Source organism: Poecile atricapillus, chromosome 1 (assembly GCF_030490865.1).
Source record: "Poecile atricapillus isolate bPoeAtr1 chromosome 1, bPoeAtr1.hap1, whole genome shotgun sequence".
In the NCBI taxonomy this organism is placed as follows: domain Eukaryota; kingdom Metazoa; phylum Chordata; class Aves; order Passeriformes; family Paridae; genus Poecile; species Poecile atricapillus.
Genome location: NC_081249.1, coordinates 68729035 through 68748999, shown reverse-complemented (window position 1 = coordinate 68748999; position 19965 = coordinate 68729035). Strand labels below are relative to the sequence as shown.

At 40.0% G+C, this 19965-nt stretch overlaps 1 protein-coding gene across 1 annotated transcript in view; it reads right to left on the bottom strand.

Moving 5' to 3' along the window:
- The window catches only part of UBL3 (ubiquitin like 3), a 56241-nt gene extending 40035 nt beyond the window's left edge, over positions 1-16206 (bottom strand). The window contains exon 1 of the mRNA XM_058848460.1: positions 15169-16206. Within this exon, the coding sequence (XP_058704443.1) occupies positions 15169-15195 (27 nt within the window). The 5' untranslated portion in view covers positions 15196-16206. The remainder of the gene's footprint in view (positions 1-15168) is intronic.
- Positions 16207-19965: the final 3759 nt, after the last annotated feature.

Here is a 19965-nt window from a genome sequence, read left to right as displayed (position 1 = left end):
TCAGTTTGAACTCAAGCTTAATTAAGTCACACAGCTGCATATTTCATGAATTTGAAAGGAAAGCAAAATACAGCCTAACTACTTAACTACAATTCTTTATGCTAATATTTAAGTAATAAATTTGCTCATTTATAGTCGCTTGACCATCCTTGAAAAAGAAATGTGAATACATACTAGGGGAGGTTTAGATTGGATATTAGGAAAAAATTCTTCACTGAAAGGGTTGTTAAGTACTGGAACAGGCTCCCCAAGGAAATGGTGGAGTCACCATCCCTGGAGGTATTTAAAAGACAGTGTAGATGTGGTGCCTGGGGACATGGTTTAGTGATGGTCTTGGCAGTGCTGGGTTAACAACTGAACTTGACCTTACAGGTCTTTCTCAGCTTAATGTATTCCATGATTTAATAATTATCAGACTGACAAAATTCAAATACCTATCACTACAGGCTGGGCAGTCAATTCTCCCTAAATACATGCTGATGCCGCAAATGTGCAAGCTACTTACTCCAGAGCCCACATCAATTAGGTAGGCTGACCTCTCCATTATGTTACATTGGGTGAAACATTCTCTTCACATTAAAATTAAACCCTAAAATTTAACATTAAAAAAAATACTGTGCACATTCTATTAACAGACATGTAACTCCTAAACATAAAATAATTTATGCATCATCAATATATAAAGAGAAGGAAATAAAATTAAACATAGACATACATGTGCAGAGATTTGGCAGTTTAATGCTTCCCAAAGCATGGAAATCCAGAACTATGTTACAGCTTTATCTTACAGATAATTTTCAGCTTAGTTTGAACAATAAAGAAGTCATGTAAACAAATCTGCCTGCATTTAACAATTATGATACACTCACCCTCAAACACAGGGTATGTGTAACAGCCCATGTACCCACAAGAGAAAAGGGATGGAGTTGATGAATACATTTGTGGGCTGATAGTTCTTTGTTCCTTTGCAATTTAAAATTATTTTAAAAAAAATAAAAATCTGACTCTTCAGGTCAAGTATTATTTCCAGGGTTCCAAATCTATCAATTCTTTGCCAATTTTTCATTCACCTCTTAGTAATGGAATCTGGCCACAGAAAAGAAGTGTGCTTGAAACAAAACTTTTGTCAAAGGAATGAAGACTGTATGTGGATATATATCTATTTACACAGTTACCATGTAAAGATTCCTCTACATGAAGTTCCTCAAAACATGAATAAGGGTATAAGCAAAACAATTTTCGTGACAATTTATGCTGGAAAATTTCATTTATGACCATTAGATTTCTATCTCAACTTGAAAAAGCAAACCATAGCCAGCAACAACAAAAACGCAACAAAAACCACCACACATACAAAACTAATGCTTCAAAACTGAAATTGAGACGTAAGTGCTAATATGAAACACACCAGAAAGACTCCTCTCAATCTGTAAGTTAATCATTAGCGGTACACATGTATCAAAAGCTGCCCTCCAAAACATAAATGGAAAATATATTCATCAAAATTTAAGTGTGAAATTTACTCCAGTATCCAACTGGAGAAATTACATTGAATTCCTAGGGCAATGATAACAAGCTTCCCTGCATTTGTATCTTACATAATGCCAAAGAATCCTCATTATTTAATTATGTAAGCATAATTTTTCAACCCACTCATATTCATTTCTGCTCCGAGGATATGAAATATCTTACAAACATTTCAGGCCAAATGTCAAGAGAGACCTGTCAAGCTTCAAGGAGTAAGCCTCTTTCTTTTAATCTAATACAAAAACCCCCAAAGCAATCCATATCTTTCTTTGCAAGATTCCCATATAAAAAGTTCAGTTATTAAAACAACATAGCATTGGTACAGGCAGCGTTCTTTCGCTCCTGCTCCACAAGTGTGATTACACACCTAGGCAAAAACACACCACATTTCTGCTGTGGTTTTTAGAACACACCGTTCAAGTCCAATTTTATACAACAGATTACGATGAGAATGGATAATGCTCTTTAAAATTTTTCAGAATTACCCCAAATTAAATTAACACAATTTTCATTTGTTTGATACCTTAGGTTATTTTAAAATTTACTGTGGCAACGTGTTTGAAATTCCTTCTTCTTCTTTTTAACAGGACGTGTGCAACAGCGTAGATGGGATCATGCTTCGCAAAGATCTGCATCCACACTGTACCTATTTCACCACCACAAGCAGCTGCACAGTATTTCCATATTGTTGTAATTAGAAGATCTGCTGCACTCAAATGTCAGAAATGTATTTTGAATCCCAGAAAATTTTCTTTCTTTTGCAGTGTTCACATCTGTAGATGTGAGAGTTTTCTGTAGGAAATAAAGCTGGTAGAACTGTGATTACCTGCAAATTGAACCATTTAATAATTTTGAAACACTACTTAATGAATTTAAGCTACAAAAAGCCAACCTACCAAAAAACAGTATGAAAGGATTGGAAGTGAGGTTTTTCAAAGCCCCAACAGCTCAGAAGAATTATCTAAATATATACATCTAGTGCTATTTCCAGGTGTCGTGAAATATTCCCTTCATACAGAGCAGCAGCTGCATCTCCTGCAGGGCGTGGGTCTCCCACAGCTCATGTGTCATTGCTGCCTGCCCTTTCTGGCCATCCTGAGAACACTGGCATGTGCACACTGGCACTGGATGCCACGTTTAGGCAACCAAATCATGTGCTTAAAGCTTTATTGCTGTAAAGCTTGTATTTGGTAAGGTAAGATTTACTTTTGCCAAAAGGTGAGATAATGTTTATATGGACACTTCTCTAACAGTTTTTCCACCCAGCAAAGTAACACACACTGCTTTTTTATCTCCATTCAGCAGCAATACTGGAAATACAAATATTAAGTGATGGGTTTGGATATGTTTGTGTCTGGAAGGCAGAAGAACAGCAAGGGTGTTCTACATCAGAAACCTGTTATCATTTGACACACTGAAAGCTTAATTAAATGGAATTCAATCACTCCAAGTACAATCTATGCATGGTAAGAGAAATTCATTATAATGACTGTTTCTTGCAGCCCATTGTGCTTGTACAGCAAATTACTGTCCATAAATAAGCCTGATGGCTTTGACACTGATAAGTTCAGTGTCTGTACCTTTATCACTACTTGACTGCATAATCATGATTTGTCTTTCCCTTTTACTCCTTTCAGCTGCTACCACTACCCATTCTATAAACTGCTAAGGTAGTCCATTGACAAATGAATGCCATCCTATCCAGCCACTCAGCAAGAACTACTTTAAAGCAATTCAAAAGACTTCTCCCTATCCCAATGGCTCCACAGATTGTCTGGGGGGCTTAGCCAATAAAGCTTCCAACAGAGCACCACAGAACAACTGCTGGCTTTATCCAAAAGTTAAACACAGGACAGAAATACAAGACTACTATATATTTGAATTTTGAGTAAGTGATTTTTGCATAGAAAATTTTAAATTGTTACAACAAAGAGCTATGGGTCTTCCTAAAAACTGGATCCCATTTTTTGGAACATGTTACAATCTGATTTTACAAGAAGAACTATGATGTGATACAAAACACAGCAGAAAATGCTGTGTTCATTCAAGTATAATTCTCTGTCTTCCATTTCCTGCAAAACAACACCTAGTTGAAGAAAAGAAAAAACAACTTCAAAACTGTAATGACAGAGGCACTAACTACACCAATTTTCTTCCCCTCTGGTCTTCATTTCTATATGCTAAGAATTACAAGAAAAAACAAGAAGATTTTTTTTTTTCTTTCCCGAAGAGAACAATAAAGAGGAACAAAATCGCCTCCAAACCACAAGTTCATTATAAATAAAATTCATAACTTAGGACACTTATTTAGGCATCAAAGTCAGGACAGACATGCAGAAGCAGAATCAAGTATGAAAGGCAGCAAACTATTTACCTACATTCTGCCTTATCTGGCACCACTCAGCACACTGAATTATTCACTCTGGTGCTTGTCTGTTGGTTGTGGGCTTTTTTAAAGCTGACTTTGAAATTTACCAAGCAGTACATTTGGAGATAAAGGCACTGACTGATAATCATTCTGTGCTCAATGCTTAGGGCAAGCTGTCTTTCCTACATTTCATTTCCTGGAAAAAAAAAAAAAAAAAAAAAAATTACAGAATTTAAAGGAGATAATTTAAGAATAAAACTAAATCCCCATGTCCTTGAACGCTGGGAGCTACTCTGGGTTTTTTTGCTTCTCCTGAGATTGTTCCAGATTTAAACTGAGGAATGCCATTTCAAAAGCAAGAACAAGAAAACTGACAGATATTTTAAGTAAATATTTGACAATCAAGAGCTCAGAACTACTACTCTATTAAAAGATCAACAAAAACACATCAACAAAACCATGTGATTCTCAAATATTAAGAGTGGAAAGAAATACTAATATAAAAAACAGCTGCCCCATATGCATTAGCCACAAAACTTGCTTTTTACAACTTATTTCCAAATACAGTTACAACCTTTACCCAAATGTTCTTGGGAGCATTTCTCAATGTATAAATATTTTATTGTCTTTTGCCTGATTTTAATTAACTCGCAGTCCAAAAGTCTTTTGAAATAAACCCTTCACATCAGCACTGAGCACGATGGCTTAACTGAAATCCTGGTAAAGTCATGCTCTGAACAACTGAGACTGACAGGCACAGGAGATGCACAAGAGCAGAACTGGCTTGAGAAATTTCAACAGAATTTGAGTAAAATATGAAATGTCATTTAAAAAAACAAACCGCAAAAAAACACAAGAAAGCCTTGATCTTGTTTGAATTTTGTTTGATTCACTCCAATTCAAACGGTAAGACTTTATTCCCTGCAGCTCTGCTGCAGAGTTATCTAGCATAAGAGTATATTTGAGTGAAACTACATTTCCACAACATTCACCATTTTTGATAAATAATAACCTTACCCAAAAATAGATGGATTTTTATTAAGTACTTGTTAAGAAGACCAGTATTAAAGAAAGGCTCAAGATTAAGATTTATCTTCCAAGAAAAGTTTGAACAGTGCAGGAAGATAAGATACCTATCCAGTCTCTGAACAATAAGGAGGTGCTGAATAAGGGGAGGGCCAAAAGCACATGGTTCTGGAAGAAGAGACAATTATGCATTTACCACAGGATGGATAAATACTGTTGAACAGTCAGATATTTAGGACCGGTTGTACTTCATTTAACAAGGCAAGGGAGTTCCCCCAATATGGAGTTTCCACGTATGACATAGCACTATGGTACATACACCACACTCACAGCAGCAGAGCATACAAGATAAAAGTGAAAGCCACAAAATCTGTACTGAAAGACAATCTCAGCTTAAAAATGCCAGGCTCTTTGTAGAGAGATATTTCAGTCTTCATAGTTAATTCAGGGACAGTTACAGCTGCCCTTCTGGAGTCCACCCCCACCAAAAGTCACCCTTAAAAATTTTCCACTCCTTACTCCTGCAGTTAAGTGCAAGGAGCACATATGCTGGGATCATCAAGTGCCTGTATGAGAATGCTGGAACAAGAAGTATTGTGCAACTGCGCTGCAGCCCTCTGTAGGGATTTCCCTGGCTATCCCTTGAACTACCTTTCTCCCTTCCTAGTGAGAAGAAACAATTCAAAATTGACCCTCTCCAAATTAAAACTATTTTGCAAATACCTGCTGCTGCTTTCACCAGAGCACTCATCACAACCTTGCTAGCAGTTTACCAAACATTCCACCCACTACAATGGCTATTCTGAACCTCCAAATAATTCCAAACATATGTAATTTGAAAAAAAAAATTCTCCATTTGCAGACTTACATGAAATCCTGATTTATCCAGAAATATACTGGCCAGATGCAGTAAGAAGACAGAAATCAAACCCAGTTGCACTTTCTCTTTATTAAGAGCTCCCAGCTATCTTGCCATTAGTTATGAAAATGAGATCCGCAAAACAAAGTCAAATATCTCAGTAACAAACTGTTGCCTCGGTGCCAGACCTAACCTATTGCACTCAAAAACCTCAGTGTTATGTCTAGAATACTAGAAATACTCACTAGTGTAATGGGTTTTTTTGAGATAAAAGCTTCCCTTCCTAATTTCTTGAGATTGAAAAGAACGTGCATAGAGCTGACCTTAAACAAAATACTTAACGTATCTTTAAATTATACAGATGGTCTCTAAAACACCTTTTATTGGAAATCCACAGCATGAAGAATACACATTACAGCACATTTTGGTACAAAATCTTTGAATATTCATGTCAAACATTACTCCACTTATGTGCTGTAACATAGGTGGTGGAAGTTACTAATTTTGTGTTGGACTTCATGTTAACATCATTACCACCAAATCATATGGACTTAGCAAACGTGGATTTATTCCCCACATGAAAAATATTTTAATAAAGCTTTTCGCAAGTTTGGGGCTTATTGCAAAAAAACCAAACCTACACAAGTATGCAAAGTATAAATCACTAAAACTTGCAAGTCCAATAGAGTTTATTTGCATCACAGATCAATAACCTGGATTCAGAAGTGAGAGCTAAGCTTTCACTGTCACACAACGTAACTGTTATGATGCAGAGATTAAAAATAAACTCACAGGCAAAATGACATAAATATTCACATGTAATATGCCCTAAGTAATGTGTTGTGCATCAAATACAACCACAAAGCACTGGTCCAAGAATTAACTTTATTTTGATGTTACTGCCCATACAAAGTAAGAATTCTATAAACAAAAGAAAATACTGCAACCAGGTATTCAAGCACACGAAGGCTTCTAAGTTACTCTCTAATAGCATATAAAAGGTAAACATGCCTAAAAATCTTGTGCAATATTTAATCTTCAAAGAAATACTGAAAAGAAATGCTATTTTAGAAGAACTATTTTATAGTAATGTAATTTATAGTGAGTTTTTTGAGGCTTACTAGTATATGCCACATATATTCACATATAGATTGGCACTAATCTACTTTAAGAAGAGAATCCTGAATTTACAATCTCAGCTATGAAAGATTTTTGACTAGCACTGCACTTCCCTATTTAATCACTATTCCATTATTTCTCTGTATTAAAAACATATGTCAGATTCTGGGGACAAATTAGGTAGTACCATCTACAGCATATATTAAGTATCAGAAACAGATTATGGTGATGTGGGTCTCTGCCAAACCACAGAGCATTGCAACATCACAACTTTACTGAGGAGATACCAACCAGTGCTACAGTATATGGCTATGAAGTATTGTTCTTTTTGAGATGAAATACACTGTTCCTTTCAGTCTCAAAGAAGAACACATATAGCTTCCTTCTTTTTATTTTGAAATTACTATCCCACTTTTATCAAGTGCTGGAGATAATTTCTTATGCAACATGAAACAGTTAATATTGCATAATGAAGATGACAAAAGAGCTTACAGAAGAACTCAGGACTTCCTTTAAAAAAGAAGAAAAAAAAAAAAAAAAAAAGCTTAGCTTTACTTTCCATCCAAATTGTCCACAGAGTCACAGACTACAAACCAGACCCTCAGCTGCAGCTAAAAAGCACCCCAGGTTAAGGCCACCTTTGTTGATCAGCAGTGCTCCAAGCCCTTGACATAAATCAGACCAGCCCCGAAAGAGTCCGAAACCATCACAGCAGGTAGACACCAACACAAACACCTCCAGTTTGTATCCCTTGTGTGAACATCAAATATCATTTTGGCACCTCCATCCCACTAAGGCACAGATTCCTTCTTAGGTAGTAGTAAAACATACCTACCAAACTCCTAGATATAATCTCTGGTTTTACTTGGCTAATTTCAATGGGATACGTAAAATTCAAGGAGTTTCTTGCTTGCTTCTGCCTCTATAACAGTGTCATGGAATAGTCTTAGCTAAACTCTGCCACAAGCCTTCCATTTAACTCTAAACTGAATCTGCTAAATAATTTTAAGTAAGCAGCCAAACTAAAACAAACCCACAAAAGTGATCCTGTCACTGGCAAGCTATTTTCAAATTTCTTTACAGAAAGTAAGAAAAAAACTCCAAGATGCTCACGGCAGTGTCAGTGTTGTGCAATCTGCCAAATCTTCATTTTACACATTTCTATCTGTGGAAAATGTACACTAGTTTTTTTAATCGCCTTTTACCATACAGGCAGAGTCTTACTACAAATTGAGAGCAGGCCTTCACTGTGGATGGTTACAAGGAGCAATAAATTTATCCTCTGTCAAGGAGCTAAACACAATCCCAGTTAGTGACCACAAAATACACCAAATTTCCACAAACATATAAGAGCTGTCAGCTGCAAATTTAAGTATTTCTGCAGAACTATACTTTTCAGGCTAAGCAAACCTACAGATAAGGTCTTAACTTTTTCTTTAAGTATTGCACTCAAAACCAAACAGACCTCCTAAACAATTTATCTATATTGTTAGGAAGATTTTATAGCAAGTTTTTTCCCACTTCAAATTTCTTTTCAGATACTGAAGTGCACAATGCTATTTGCAGAACCTCAACTGATGTCTCAGCAACCTTCTTTTACCAACTCTGGCAAAGTTTTGATTATTCAGGGATTTTTTTGCCTCAGTCCTTCCTTACAATCAGTGCTTTCTACACTTAGTAGTACATCTGTGACTATATTTGTCTGGAGGTATACCAAATGAAAAACATTTCAGTCATTATTTTAAGACGTTCTGCAACATATCTATAACTGAAGCTGTCGAAAATTAAAGACTGGCCTTCTAGAAGAAATTACAGAATAATTTTTAACAATAACTGAATTCCAAAAGACAGATCTCTAAATGATGTGAAAAGTGGTGAAGAACTGGGGTCTCAAAGTTTACATTTTATATTATCATAACAAAATTAAGATTTCTCATTGACACGCTGCTCATTTTCCAATGCTTCTAAAATGGAAACAACACAGTCATATTCCTTTAACAATTACAATGAGCTAAAGCTTACCCATGCAAAATTGTGTCAGGAAAGGCTTTCTACTTTAGTAGGCTCAATTAATTGCAGTAAAAACAGACTTAATGTGAAAAAGAATACTGATCAGCAGGAATGTCTTTCACCATATTCAGAATAAGGAATAACCAACCTAGTGGATCCAATACTGCGCTCAGAAGAGACAGAAAATAAGATGAATTATCTCTTTTACATAAAACTACAAGAATGATTAGTCACAATCCAGATCTATATTTCTAGATTCCTGCAAGCTAGTGTAGCATTTACAGGTTGAGTCAGAACCAAGGTCTCCATTCTGCTCAGTACTGCATAAGTAGATACAGAGACATCTCCAGAAGTTTACATTCTGAGTTTTACTGAGTAACAAAGCTGACTGACCAGAAAACAAGTAAATCACATACAACTACCAAGACCATGGCTTTCAACATTCACAGAAGTTATACCCAGGAGGAACTCTCAACTAAAAGAAGTAGTAAAGCGTGCCTTTAGTCATTTTGTTTATAGTATCATGAAAATATTTCTTACCAAGACCGCTGCAAGGACCACATTCAGACAGCCTAAGTTCCTCCTGCAGCCTTAAGCCAAACCAAGGAAGTGAGATATGGGCTTTGAATGATCGAAAGTTTAGGTTTAGGTATGCATGAAGTAGTCACAAGCTCCATGGTGAAACACTACAGATACCTGACATTGTCCCTAATTCCGTATCTGAGAAGTGCAACTCGTCCTCATTCAGGCCCTGGCTGACCTGTCCAGCTACCAGATGATGTCTGCTAATTTTTTAACGTGCAGAATTGAGCTGCAGATTCTGCTGCAGATATGATCGTTTTCCTACATTCACATATACTCAGCATTTGTTTTTTGCCTCCCAGTCTTGCTGGAACCTGCCAGTAGCTACTTCCCAGCATTCCCAACATGTGAGGAGTTAAATCTCCTTCAGTATACATCCCCTCCAGTATTTCATGAAGTTAGACAACAAAAGCAGAAAGAAACCAGTTCAGGTAATGACAACAACAAGGGTGTGTGGCAGGAAGGAAGGAACAGTTTATATCATCAGCCTGCACTTCCATCTGAAGTATAGAGCTGCACCACAGCCCAGAGCAAGGATCAATTCAACCACAGGTTACAGCTGCTCATCCCCAAAGAAAATGAGATGAAAGTCATGCAAACATTGTTTCAGGATATGTCAGATGTATGAGCATGTTATGAAGCTTCTGCTACAGTGCCATACCTAAAAATGTCAGTTGTTGCCAAGATGTTTCTTTTTGGTTATTAGATACATTTTTAACCTGTGAAACAAAACAAAAAAAAAAAAAAAAAATAAAAGTGGGTGGGGGAAATGATAAATACAAATAATTTTGGAGTACACCCAAATATATAAACACCGAAGATGACCTTTAGTAAGTTTATCCCCAGCCACTGCTTCAGATAATAAAGAAGTTCTTCATTTCATTACAAGAAGCATTGCAACATACTACAAGGGCTCAACCAGCTCAATATATTGGGAGTCAATATTGGCTATATTGACTCAATATACAAGGAGTCAGAAAGAAGCTTCTCCAAGCTCCTCTTTCTCAGACACCACCTCTAATTCCTTCCCCAACTGGAGAAAAACAAACCCAAAACAAACATTGAGAATGGCAAAAGATAGGCTCCTCATTTATGTTACAATCAGCAAACAATTGTGAAAAAAAATTTAAAAGGGAAGGAAAAAATATCCATACAGAAAAACTCAATTAGCTATTTTTATCACAGAATATAATGAATTAGAACTTTCAACATGTGGGGAATACAAAAATACAGAGAAATAATCATACTTCTATTGCTACAAAAACATAAGGGACTAACTTAAGAATATTATGCACAAAGGCTACAGGAATACAATAATTTTCAAAACCACAAAAAGGATCTACTGAAGGCAAAAGAAAAAGCAGTTAAAACAGAAGAACAGAGACACAGGACTTCTCACATTTTGCTCTGATACATTAAAATGCTATAGTGAACAAATTATTTCTATGTTCTAATATATATAGCATTATAATGCTACTGCACTTATTATTCATAAATTAAATAATTTTTTAGACTGAATGATGGACAACAAAACTCAGCTGCCATACAACCAGCTGCTCCTTTAAGTCTCTCATATCTGAACCTTTTTCTTGGATGCACTTACTGATGTAGCATCAGTTTCTGTCCATCCTTTTCCACTGTTATCCTCCATTAATATGTATCAAAAAGAATGCCTCTATATATGTCCAGCTATTCATCAACATTCTATATTAAATTGCCTAAAAAAGAAGATGTACATACACATTTCCACTAAAGATGCTGACTCTAACAAGGAGCGAACTGAGCAGGGTTTTTATTTGTTATTCTTTCCCACCTACTGCCCCCTTTTAACATTGACCACATACAACCATTTTAGACCATATACAAACCACAGACATATCCATGCTCTTCTATGTCTGCAAATGTCTTGTACCAAACATCCAGTTTTCTTAAAAATAACCTCTCCCATACCACCTACATCTCTTCAGTATATATGATTGAAGAGCCATGCATGTTAAAATTAAAACCTTTAATTGTTTGGTTGATTCCAACATTTTGCTGTTTACCAAAAGCAAAAAAAAACCAGCAAATCAACAAGAAAACAAACCAACAAGAAAAACTCCACCACGAGCCAAAAGCATCACCCTCTGTTACTACTCAGACAGAAAAAGAATTGGATCTCCTAGAGGGCATGCAAAGAACTGCCCAGAAAGAAAGTGCTGGCAGAACCTTTTCATACAGACATAAAACACACCGACTACAGGAAACAGTGGACACCGTTAATACTTTTTAGTCATGCAGGCAGCTTTCTGTGGACTCTTAAAATCCCTGGAGAATTCTAACCATAAGGAGAAGTACCATGGGCACACAAAATACAGAGAGGAAGCTTCCCAGATTCTGATGATAACTCCACTAAAATAAAGGGGATTATTCAATTGAGCAAGAACATCTGGACTGAGCATAAGTTTTTCATAGCTTGCTTTAAAATTGCCAGCTAGAATGTTTAAACAAATATCAAACCATTTTCATTTGGTCCACTCAAAAAGCCAGTGTGATTAATTTCACAAGCCCATAAACCACTGCATGTCTATTTATCATTACAAAAGAAATACAACTTGCAAACAGCCCTGCTGTTATTCACAGTCAAACTCTAACTGCTACCAAATGGTAAAATTGATAAATTACCTTATTAAATTACTGAATGTAATCAGAGGTGCCCTGCTGCCACTACAGTCATCAGTGCTTATGTGAAAAATTGAACAGAATTAGGCTCTAGATATGCAGTTTAGTCTTCAAGAACTGCCCCAGACACATCTAGTCCCAATGAAGTTAATGAAACTACTCAGGTAGAGAGGTCAATATTAGCAGGTTTCATTCCAGGAGTGGAGTTTTAAGCCGTAAGTAGCACACATTGCTAAGGAATAATGCACCACAAACTTACAACACCCAGAATGTGGTATGTCACCATCCAATCTATTAGTGGAATGCAAGTGATAAAGTACTGTGTTAATTATTTAAGAAGTGATGTTGAAATGGTTAGCTGGTAAAAACTGCTGTAGCTCTGGAAGCAAGTCAACTCAGTGTCAGAGAACAGGAGGCTGGGTCAAATTATGTCTACTTAGAAATAACGAAGCTTACTGGAAATCACATAATTTACTATGAATTCCTGCATAGCAGATCATTCTCAAAGGTGAGACAGGAAGACAAATTAACACATTTTTAAGAAGCAGCAATTATAATATTATCATTATGAGCAGGTTAGTTCGTGAATCTGGCATAAACAGTTTCAAACGTTATTATTATAATACTTATGTAATTCATAGCAGATTTACTAAGTATAATGGAGTCTTCATAAAATGACACTCCATCACACTGCTGCCAGCTCCTACAGAAATGGGAAATCAATTTTTTTGCAAATGCAAATTAAACAGTGGGTGGGTAAGAGAAATGCAAACTGCAAAATCCTACACTAAATAAAAACATATATAAACATGGTGACAGCCTGGTAAGGGCTCCTCTTCAAATAGCTAAGGAATGGCAACCCCATTTTCCTTCCTGAACAAACTCCTTTCAAATATGGAGGATGGCAACAAAAGGAGACTAAAAATGAATTTTCGAGCAATCTTTTCATAAAGCAATATTTATTAGTTGTAATTAATAACTGGAATTTCTACAGCACAGTTCAAACTTTCAGAGAGAAACTGCATCTAATAATGCAGGAACTAAGAGAAAAATGATCCCTTGACAGGCCAGAAAATATCTATTTATTTAGTTAAATTCTACTGACATTGGTAACATCTTCATTCAAATGTTTTTGTAATGACTCAGTATTTAAACATCACTATGCATAACAAGCTTCTTCCTGATTTGAATAAACAGAGCAGCACTAGGCCCAGCTATCCCCAGCAGTGGTATTCTCATTACAGAACAACACAAGGAAGTACTTTTCACAGAAAAAAAATGTATTTTGCCTATCTTAAAATCTGTGTACTTTGTAGAAAACGGCAAGCATTACAAGCCTAGTGGCAGCACCGGGACTCCCAGGCAGGCAGGCCCTAGGAGGAGCACGGAGGTGGCAGCTCAGCCCAGGGTGACAGGGAGGAGGAGTGTGCTTCATGTCACCGTCAAGGGACTCCTCCAGGCAACTTAAAAAGCAGCACTGAGAGATTTGCACCTAATCCTCCACGACCCAGGCGAGGATTTCTGCGATATAATGCTAGACAGCCACGTGCAGGAGAGGAGGGGGTTCAAAAGGCTCCTAGAGTCAGAGAGAGAAAAACACTAAAAAGAAATACGTGAAAACTGAGAGCTGAGGAGTTTATTGCCTCTGAGTTTTAATCCTTTCCTTGCTCCTTTCATCCAGGGGAGGTAAAATTTATTTATAGATTTATAGTATTTGAGAAAGGCAGGGGGAAGAAAAGAAAAAACCTGTAAGCTTATAACTTGCTGTTTGATCATCCTCTGTATCACACTGTTTCTGCTTTATTTGATAAAAATTCACTCATTGTGACTGCTGTACAAAAGCTGTGAAGGAAATACAGAAAGCAAGCAACTAAACAGATACCATTATTTCAATAGCCTAGCTGCCATACATATCACAATTAACTGTACATCAGTGACTTAAACAAGGGCTACTCGGTTTTATTGTTCTCACTACCAGGGCAGATTTTACCCACAAAACAGAACTTTGTCCTTAAATTTAAAAAAAAAAAAAAAAAAAAAAAAAAAAAAAGCACAGACAACTCCTCTGCTTTTGGGGAGGAAAAAAAGTACCTTTAAATGTGAACAGCCGTGCAGAGACACGTGAAAATATTCTGCTGTAAGAATAAAGAATTAACATACCAAACTGCAGCTACAAGTTCGTGGGTGTTTTTTCCAATTAAGTGACTTATGAAAATATAACCTGATTTATGGAAATACATACAAATGGAGAAAGTCGTGCCGAACGGAAGATTACCTGGCAGACCTGATTCACCCTACCTCTTCAGGATTTGCTATACCTTCCTTTTTTAAATGTACCGAGCCGAGTATCCAATACAAGCTGAAGTACAGTCCGCCATAAGAAGTACTAGGAGTGCCCTTGAAAAATGTCCAGATTGCAGCTAGTGCACAAAGGACCTCGCCATGAAAATAAAGCGCATGAAAATTTCTCTCTCTCTCTTGAGCCGAGAGCAAGTGAAGAGATTAACTTCCCACCAACATCGGAAGACAAAGCGTTGGCAAGACACAAGCCAAGTTTAAGAGGTTTAGAAAGAAAGAAAGGAAAACCAAAAAAAAAAAAAAAAAAAAAAAAAGAAAGAAAGAAATGGGTAGAGAAATTCATCCCGAATGCTCTGCTTCGTATTTATCTCCCCCCCAAAAAATACTCAACGGAGCTGAAGAGCAGTGCTACACGACTCAAACGTGAGCACTCAAGGTACTGACTGCCATAGGTAAGGGAGTCTGGCATCCCCCTTCCCTCGCTACACTGGAGGCGACGTTGCAGATCTCCCACTCCACCACCTAAAAGCGAAGCAAAACCAGCATCTGGGGAGGGAGGGGGAATGTAATTAACTGGGAACTTTATGTTCCTTAAATATGCAACTAAGACCTTTTTTTCCTTCCCACGCCCCTCTTCTTTCTATGTTCTCTGTCAAAACCAGGCTGAAATAAACGTTATACTGTAATAAAACTATTAAATAAACAGTACAACACTCACCATATCAGCTGGAACGCTGCTGGACATTTTGATGTTACCCTAAATGGCTTAAAATCAACTTAAAAAAACAAAAACAAACAAACAAAAAAAAAAAAAGCAGCAGCACCAAGAGCAGCCCGCCGGAGATCTTCAAGATGCAAAACCGGTGTCAGTATGGGAGGCAGCAGCTTCCACGTTCCCTACGCGAAAGCGGTGCTCGATAAGCAGTGGGGAAGGCGGCCGGCTGAGAAGCAGGAATATCCAGGGGCAGCGGTGCCGGGCTGGACCGGAGGAGCCAGCGGGAGACCAGAGATGGCAGCAGATCCCTGTCAGCGGCAGCGGCGGCAGCAGCAGCACCAGCGGTGCCAGGTAGACCAGGCAGCAGGACTACACCGCCACATGAGCTGCGTGCGGGCTTTTTCCCCCCTTCTCGCCCTCTGCCTTCTCTCCCAGCCTCGACAAATGACGACAGGATGATTCACACGGGATAATAGTGCGTCCAAGTCACCTCCTCAGTCGGCGCAGGCGACCCGGGCGCGCAGGCACGACCTGGCTCCTGCCCTGGGCGGCGGGGCAGGGAGGCGGGAGGGCCGGGGTGGGCCCGGGGCCGCTGGGGAGGACGCCGGGCTGCGGCCCCCCCTAGGCGGTGTGCGGCATCCAACAGCGCCCGGCGGGGACGCGGGCCGGGGAGGGAAGGGAGGGAGGGCGCTCGGAAGGGAGAGCCCTCCCCCGCGGCGCTCGGAGGGGGCCGGGGGGCGTTCGACGGCGGCCGCCTCCCGCAGTCTCAGCTCTCAGCTCTCCGCTCGCATCGCCGCCGCCGCCGCCGCCTCCTCCTCCTCCTCAGCCCGCCCTCCCTCCCTCCCCCGCCTCGTCCGCCGGCGGCTCCGGCCGCCCCCCGAGAGCCGCGCTGCGAGCCGGAGGTGCCGCTCCTTCAGCGCGATCCTCGCCCGCAGCCGCCCCCTGTCATCTTCGGCTCAAGCCAACATGGCGCCCGCCGAGCCGAGCGAGGGGACGCGGCAGGGGAGACACGGACCCTCCGCCGCCGCCTCCGCCACCCCCGCTCCCGCCGCGTCACACGCCGCCGCCCCGCGCGGCACCATGGGGCTTGTAGGCGGCCGGGGCCGAGCGCCGCCGGGGCGGGGCCTCACATCCTCCGCGGGCCCCCGGCCCGGCCCGGCCCGGCCCAGCGCGGGAGCCCCTGGGCCCCGCCGCGCTCCCGCAGCGTCGGCCAGGGCGGCATCGAGAGGGCTCCGCGGCACCGGCGGCGCCGCTTCCCCCCGGGCAGCAGAGGCCCCCGAGCGCCATATGAACCGGCGCTTTCCCCCCGCGGGAAAACTGCAGCTCCCTCAGGGGCTCTGGCGCTCCCCCCGCAGCCTCTGCCTCCCATAGCGGGTGCCGTGCACGGCGTGTGGGCCCGCGCTGTCCTCTTGGACAGATTCCAACAAGGACAAAAAAAAAGTCATTACCATAGAATGTTAAGGGGTTGGAATGGAGCTAAAAGATCACCTAGTCCTAACCCACCCTGCCACTAGATCAAGTTGCTCAAGGCCTTATCCAAGCTGGCTTTGAACGCTGCCAGGACTGGGGTATCCACAACCTGCCTGAGCAACATTTTCCAGTGCTTCACTGCCCTCTGAGTAAAGAATTTCTTCCTAATATCTATATTTTCACTCTTTATATTTGCACCCATTACTCCTTGTTCAATTACCCGTTGTCCTATCATTATGGTTCCTGACAAGAGCCCCTCTACAGATTCCCTGTAGATATGCGATATTTTCATGTTGTTGTTTTAACTGTTTTGCACCCCAGATCTTCAAGTCTGGGCCTGTGTATTACATTTTTCTATTTCTCATTCTCACATTATTCTCCAGATTTTTTTTTTAGGGTCTTTTTTTTTATTATTATTATTTTAATTATTTGTTTCTTTGTTTCCCAAACTCTGTAGTTTTAATAATGAAAGAAGGCTCCTGTAAGATTCACAGCACAAATAGTGACTGCCATCTTGGAAGCACCGGAGAAACGGAGCTCCCTCATCATGTGAAATGCCCCCTCAAAAGCCACCTTGCTTCCTGAGGAGCTCTGCATTTTGTTAAGGACCTAAGTTATCAGAAACTGTGTGTACAATTGGTGTTTTATCCCTTATTCTGGGCAACTCCTGGAGACCAACATTCAACAAAGAAAGGCAGTGCCTGATGAAAAGTGCACTGCAGCTCAAATACGCAAAAAGAAATCCACACAAGCCACATGTCTACTGAAGAAATGAGCTGGCCTTTTGAGAGGGGTGTGGATAGGCACATTCACATACCGATACTGTGAAACTGTCCAAGAAAAAAAAATAAATCAAGAAAATCAAGCAGATGGTGACAGATGGTTCCTTTGTGGACAAATCTCATGCAAAACCACAGGAAATTAAGACAGAGTTGTTCCCCTTAGTTCTAAAAGTTTGAGTCTGCCTTTCCTCTTTAGGACTTCATACTGCAAAAGCAACCCTTGGCAAGACACTGCCCCTTGCAGGGGTTATAATTCTTTACTTTGTACTCTGCCCCAAAATAGTACAAAACTTCTGACTTCAGAAGATAGATCTGACAGCAAGTAGCCCTGTTTGATGCCTGGGAAAAGAGTTGGGGGCCAACAGAAGTGGCCCTACATGTGTGATCTCTGTGAGCATTCTGTACTGCCACATGGTGTGACTTTAGGCATGTCACACACTCTCTTGTCAGCCAAATTTGCTTAGATCGTACATTTTTGGGAGTGAGTAACAGCCCCAATCTCAGTCAGGCCTTCTAGACAACAGCAGGATAAAAGACCTTGTGTTTGTGGGAGTAATAGCGAGTTGTTGAAGCACCACTCACTCTCTCTGACTGACTATTGACTCCTTGAGAGAAGGAGAAAGTACAAGAGGAGACTTAAAGAGATGAGATTTGAAAGATGGCTCTCTATTTCAAACATTATGCATTCCTGGGTATCTATGACTTTCTGATTGAATCAGTGACAGACTAAGGAATTATAAAAGATCTTGCTTAGTACAGTTTATACTTAAAACCTTACTAATGGTGGGCTTTTCCCTGAAAAACAATAAAACAACAAAAAAAAAACCCACAAGAAACTTACATACAACAGCTTAAATTTAATCAGGATCATAAGATCTGCTTGAAGGCCATCCTGCAGACCAGCCCTTCACTCCTCTCAGACAGCAGCCCTGTACAGCTGCCTCGAGGTGATCCAGGTAATTTAGGAAATACCCTGCCCCTACCTTTCCTGCTATCACTCTTATAGTGGGGGCAGGAGAACAGGCACCATAACTGCTTTACAGGCACTGCACATCACAGCTGTCTCCCAATGTAAACTGAAGTTGATGGCAGCGCAGTTATGTCCTCAGCCACTCTGTGACTGCTGAGGTGCGTGGCCTTTCCCACCTCCCCTGCTATAAGCGGGCAATGCAGACAGCGGGGCTTTGTAATCCTTTGCAGCTCACAGGATGGATTGTCAATTAGGTGGAAATACCCTTCCACTGAACATCAAGAAGTCCGTGTGCCCAAGCAAGTCAGGCAAGTAAGGACAGCAGCAAGCACAGGCAAACTGGACGAGGGGTCAGTAAGGCAAGCAGGCAGCAGCAGGGCACATCCGCTGCACTGGAGATTTTTTAGTATTCAGATGGAGGAACTCTTCCATGATGCATAATGATAAACACATCCAAGGGACATAACTACAGGAAAGAAACCAGTATGATTCTATGGGATTTGCTTTTTTGCCTCTATTTTAGCAGTCCATTAAGAGGAAGGATCATGTGTTGGTGAAGCAGTGGGGTATAGGAGGAGACAGGAGTCCTGACGATGTTGAGTCTGATTTGTGTATGCAGTTGACTTGGTCAGCTTTTCTGCCAAGTGTTGTATAAATGAGGATCAGCTCCTCTCTCAGATACACAGCTGTACTGACTGAGAGATGTAAATTACCTTTTTAATGATCATAATGACTACCATCTATTTGAATCTACAGTTATGACTGCTAGCCAGAATGCCCTAATATTAAGCACAGCACAGTATAAGTACATACCATATCCTGTTCTGAAAGGTTCATAGTGCTGGGTTTGCCCAAAAGCTGATATTTATGTCACATTTGGATGATTATTTTTCCCCCTGGCTCTTATCTGTGATGACCAAACACAAATGAATGGAGGATCTGGTACAACTGGTACATGCTGGAGATTATTTCAGGGTGATTGTGTGATGGGCAAATGAATAAGAAGAGGTGCTGAACAATGATCCTGGTAGAAGTTGCACTACATATGATGACAGGGGTAAAATCTACCAGTTTTGTAGAGATGAGGTCATATACTTGAAATGCAGGGTGGTCAAATATAAAACAGAAAAATGATTTTTTCTCTTTGGCATGTATTAAGAAATGCTGTTATGATAGTATTCATTTCACATTTTCAGAGAGAGGAAATGAGAATTGTGGTCAGCAGTAGTTGTCTGGAACAAGGGACCCTACAAAAGCATAACCACAGGGTGAGTCTGGCATCAGCTTGCAGATAAATCCCAAGCAAGTGCTACAGGCATAGACATCGGAAAGCAAATCTTTTTCACATCCAAAGATCAAGGAAAAAATGGGAAATGCTGTTCAAGAGGAATGCTAGCAACATAGAAAGCTCTAAAAGCTATTCTGGTTTTGGGGCCTAATCCTGTACTCAGATGCACAAATCTTATTTCCATTAAGTCTCCTTTGCAAAACTGTCATTTGAATTTTGACATGCAGGTACAAAATCACTCATCATCACTACTTTGGCAATTTATGGGGGAAATTGATGAAGTATACAAC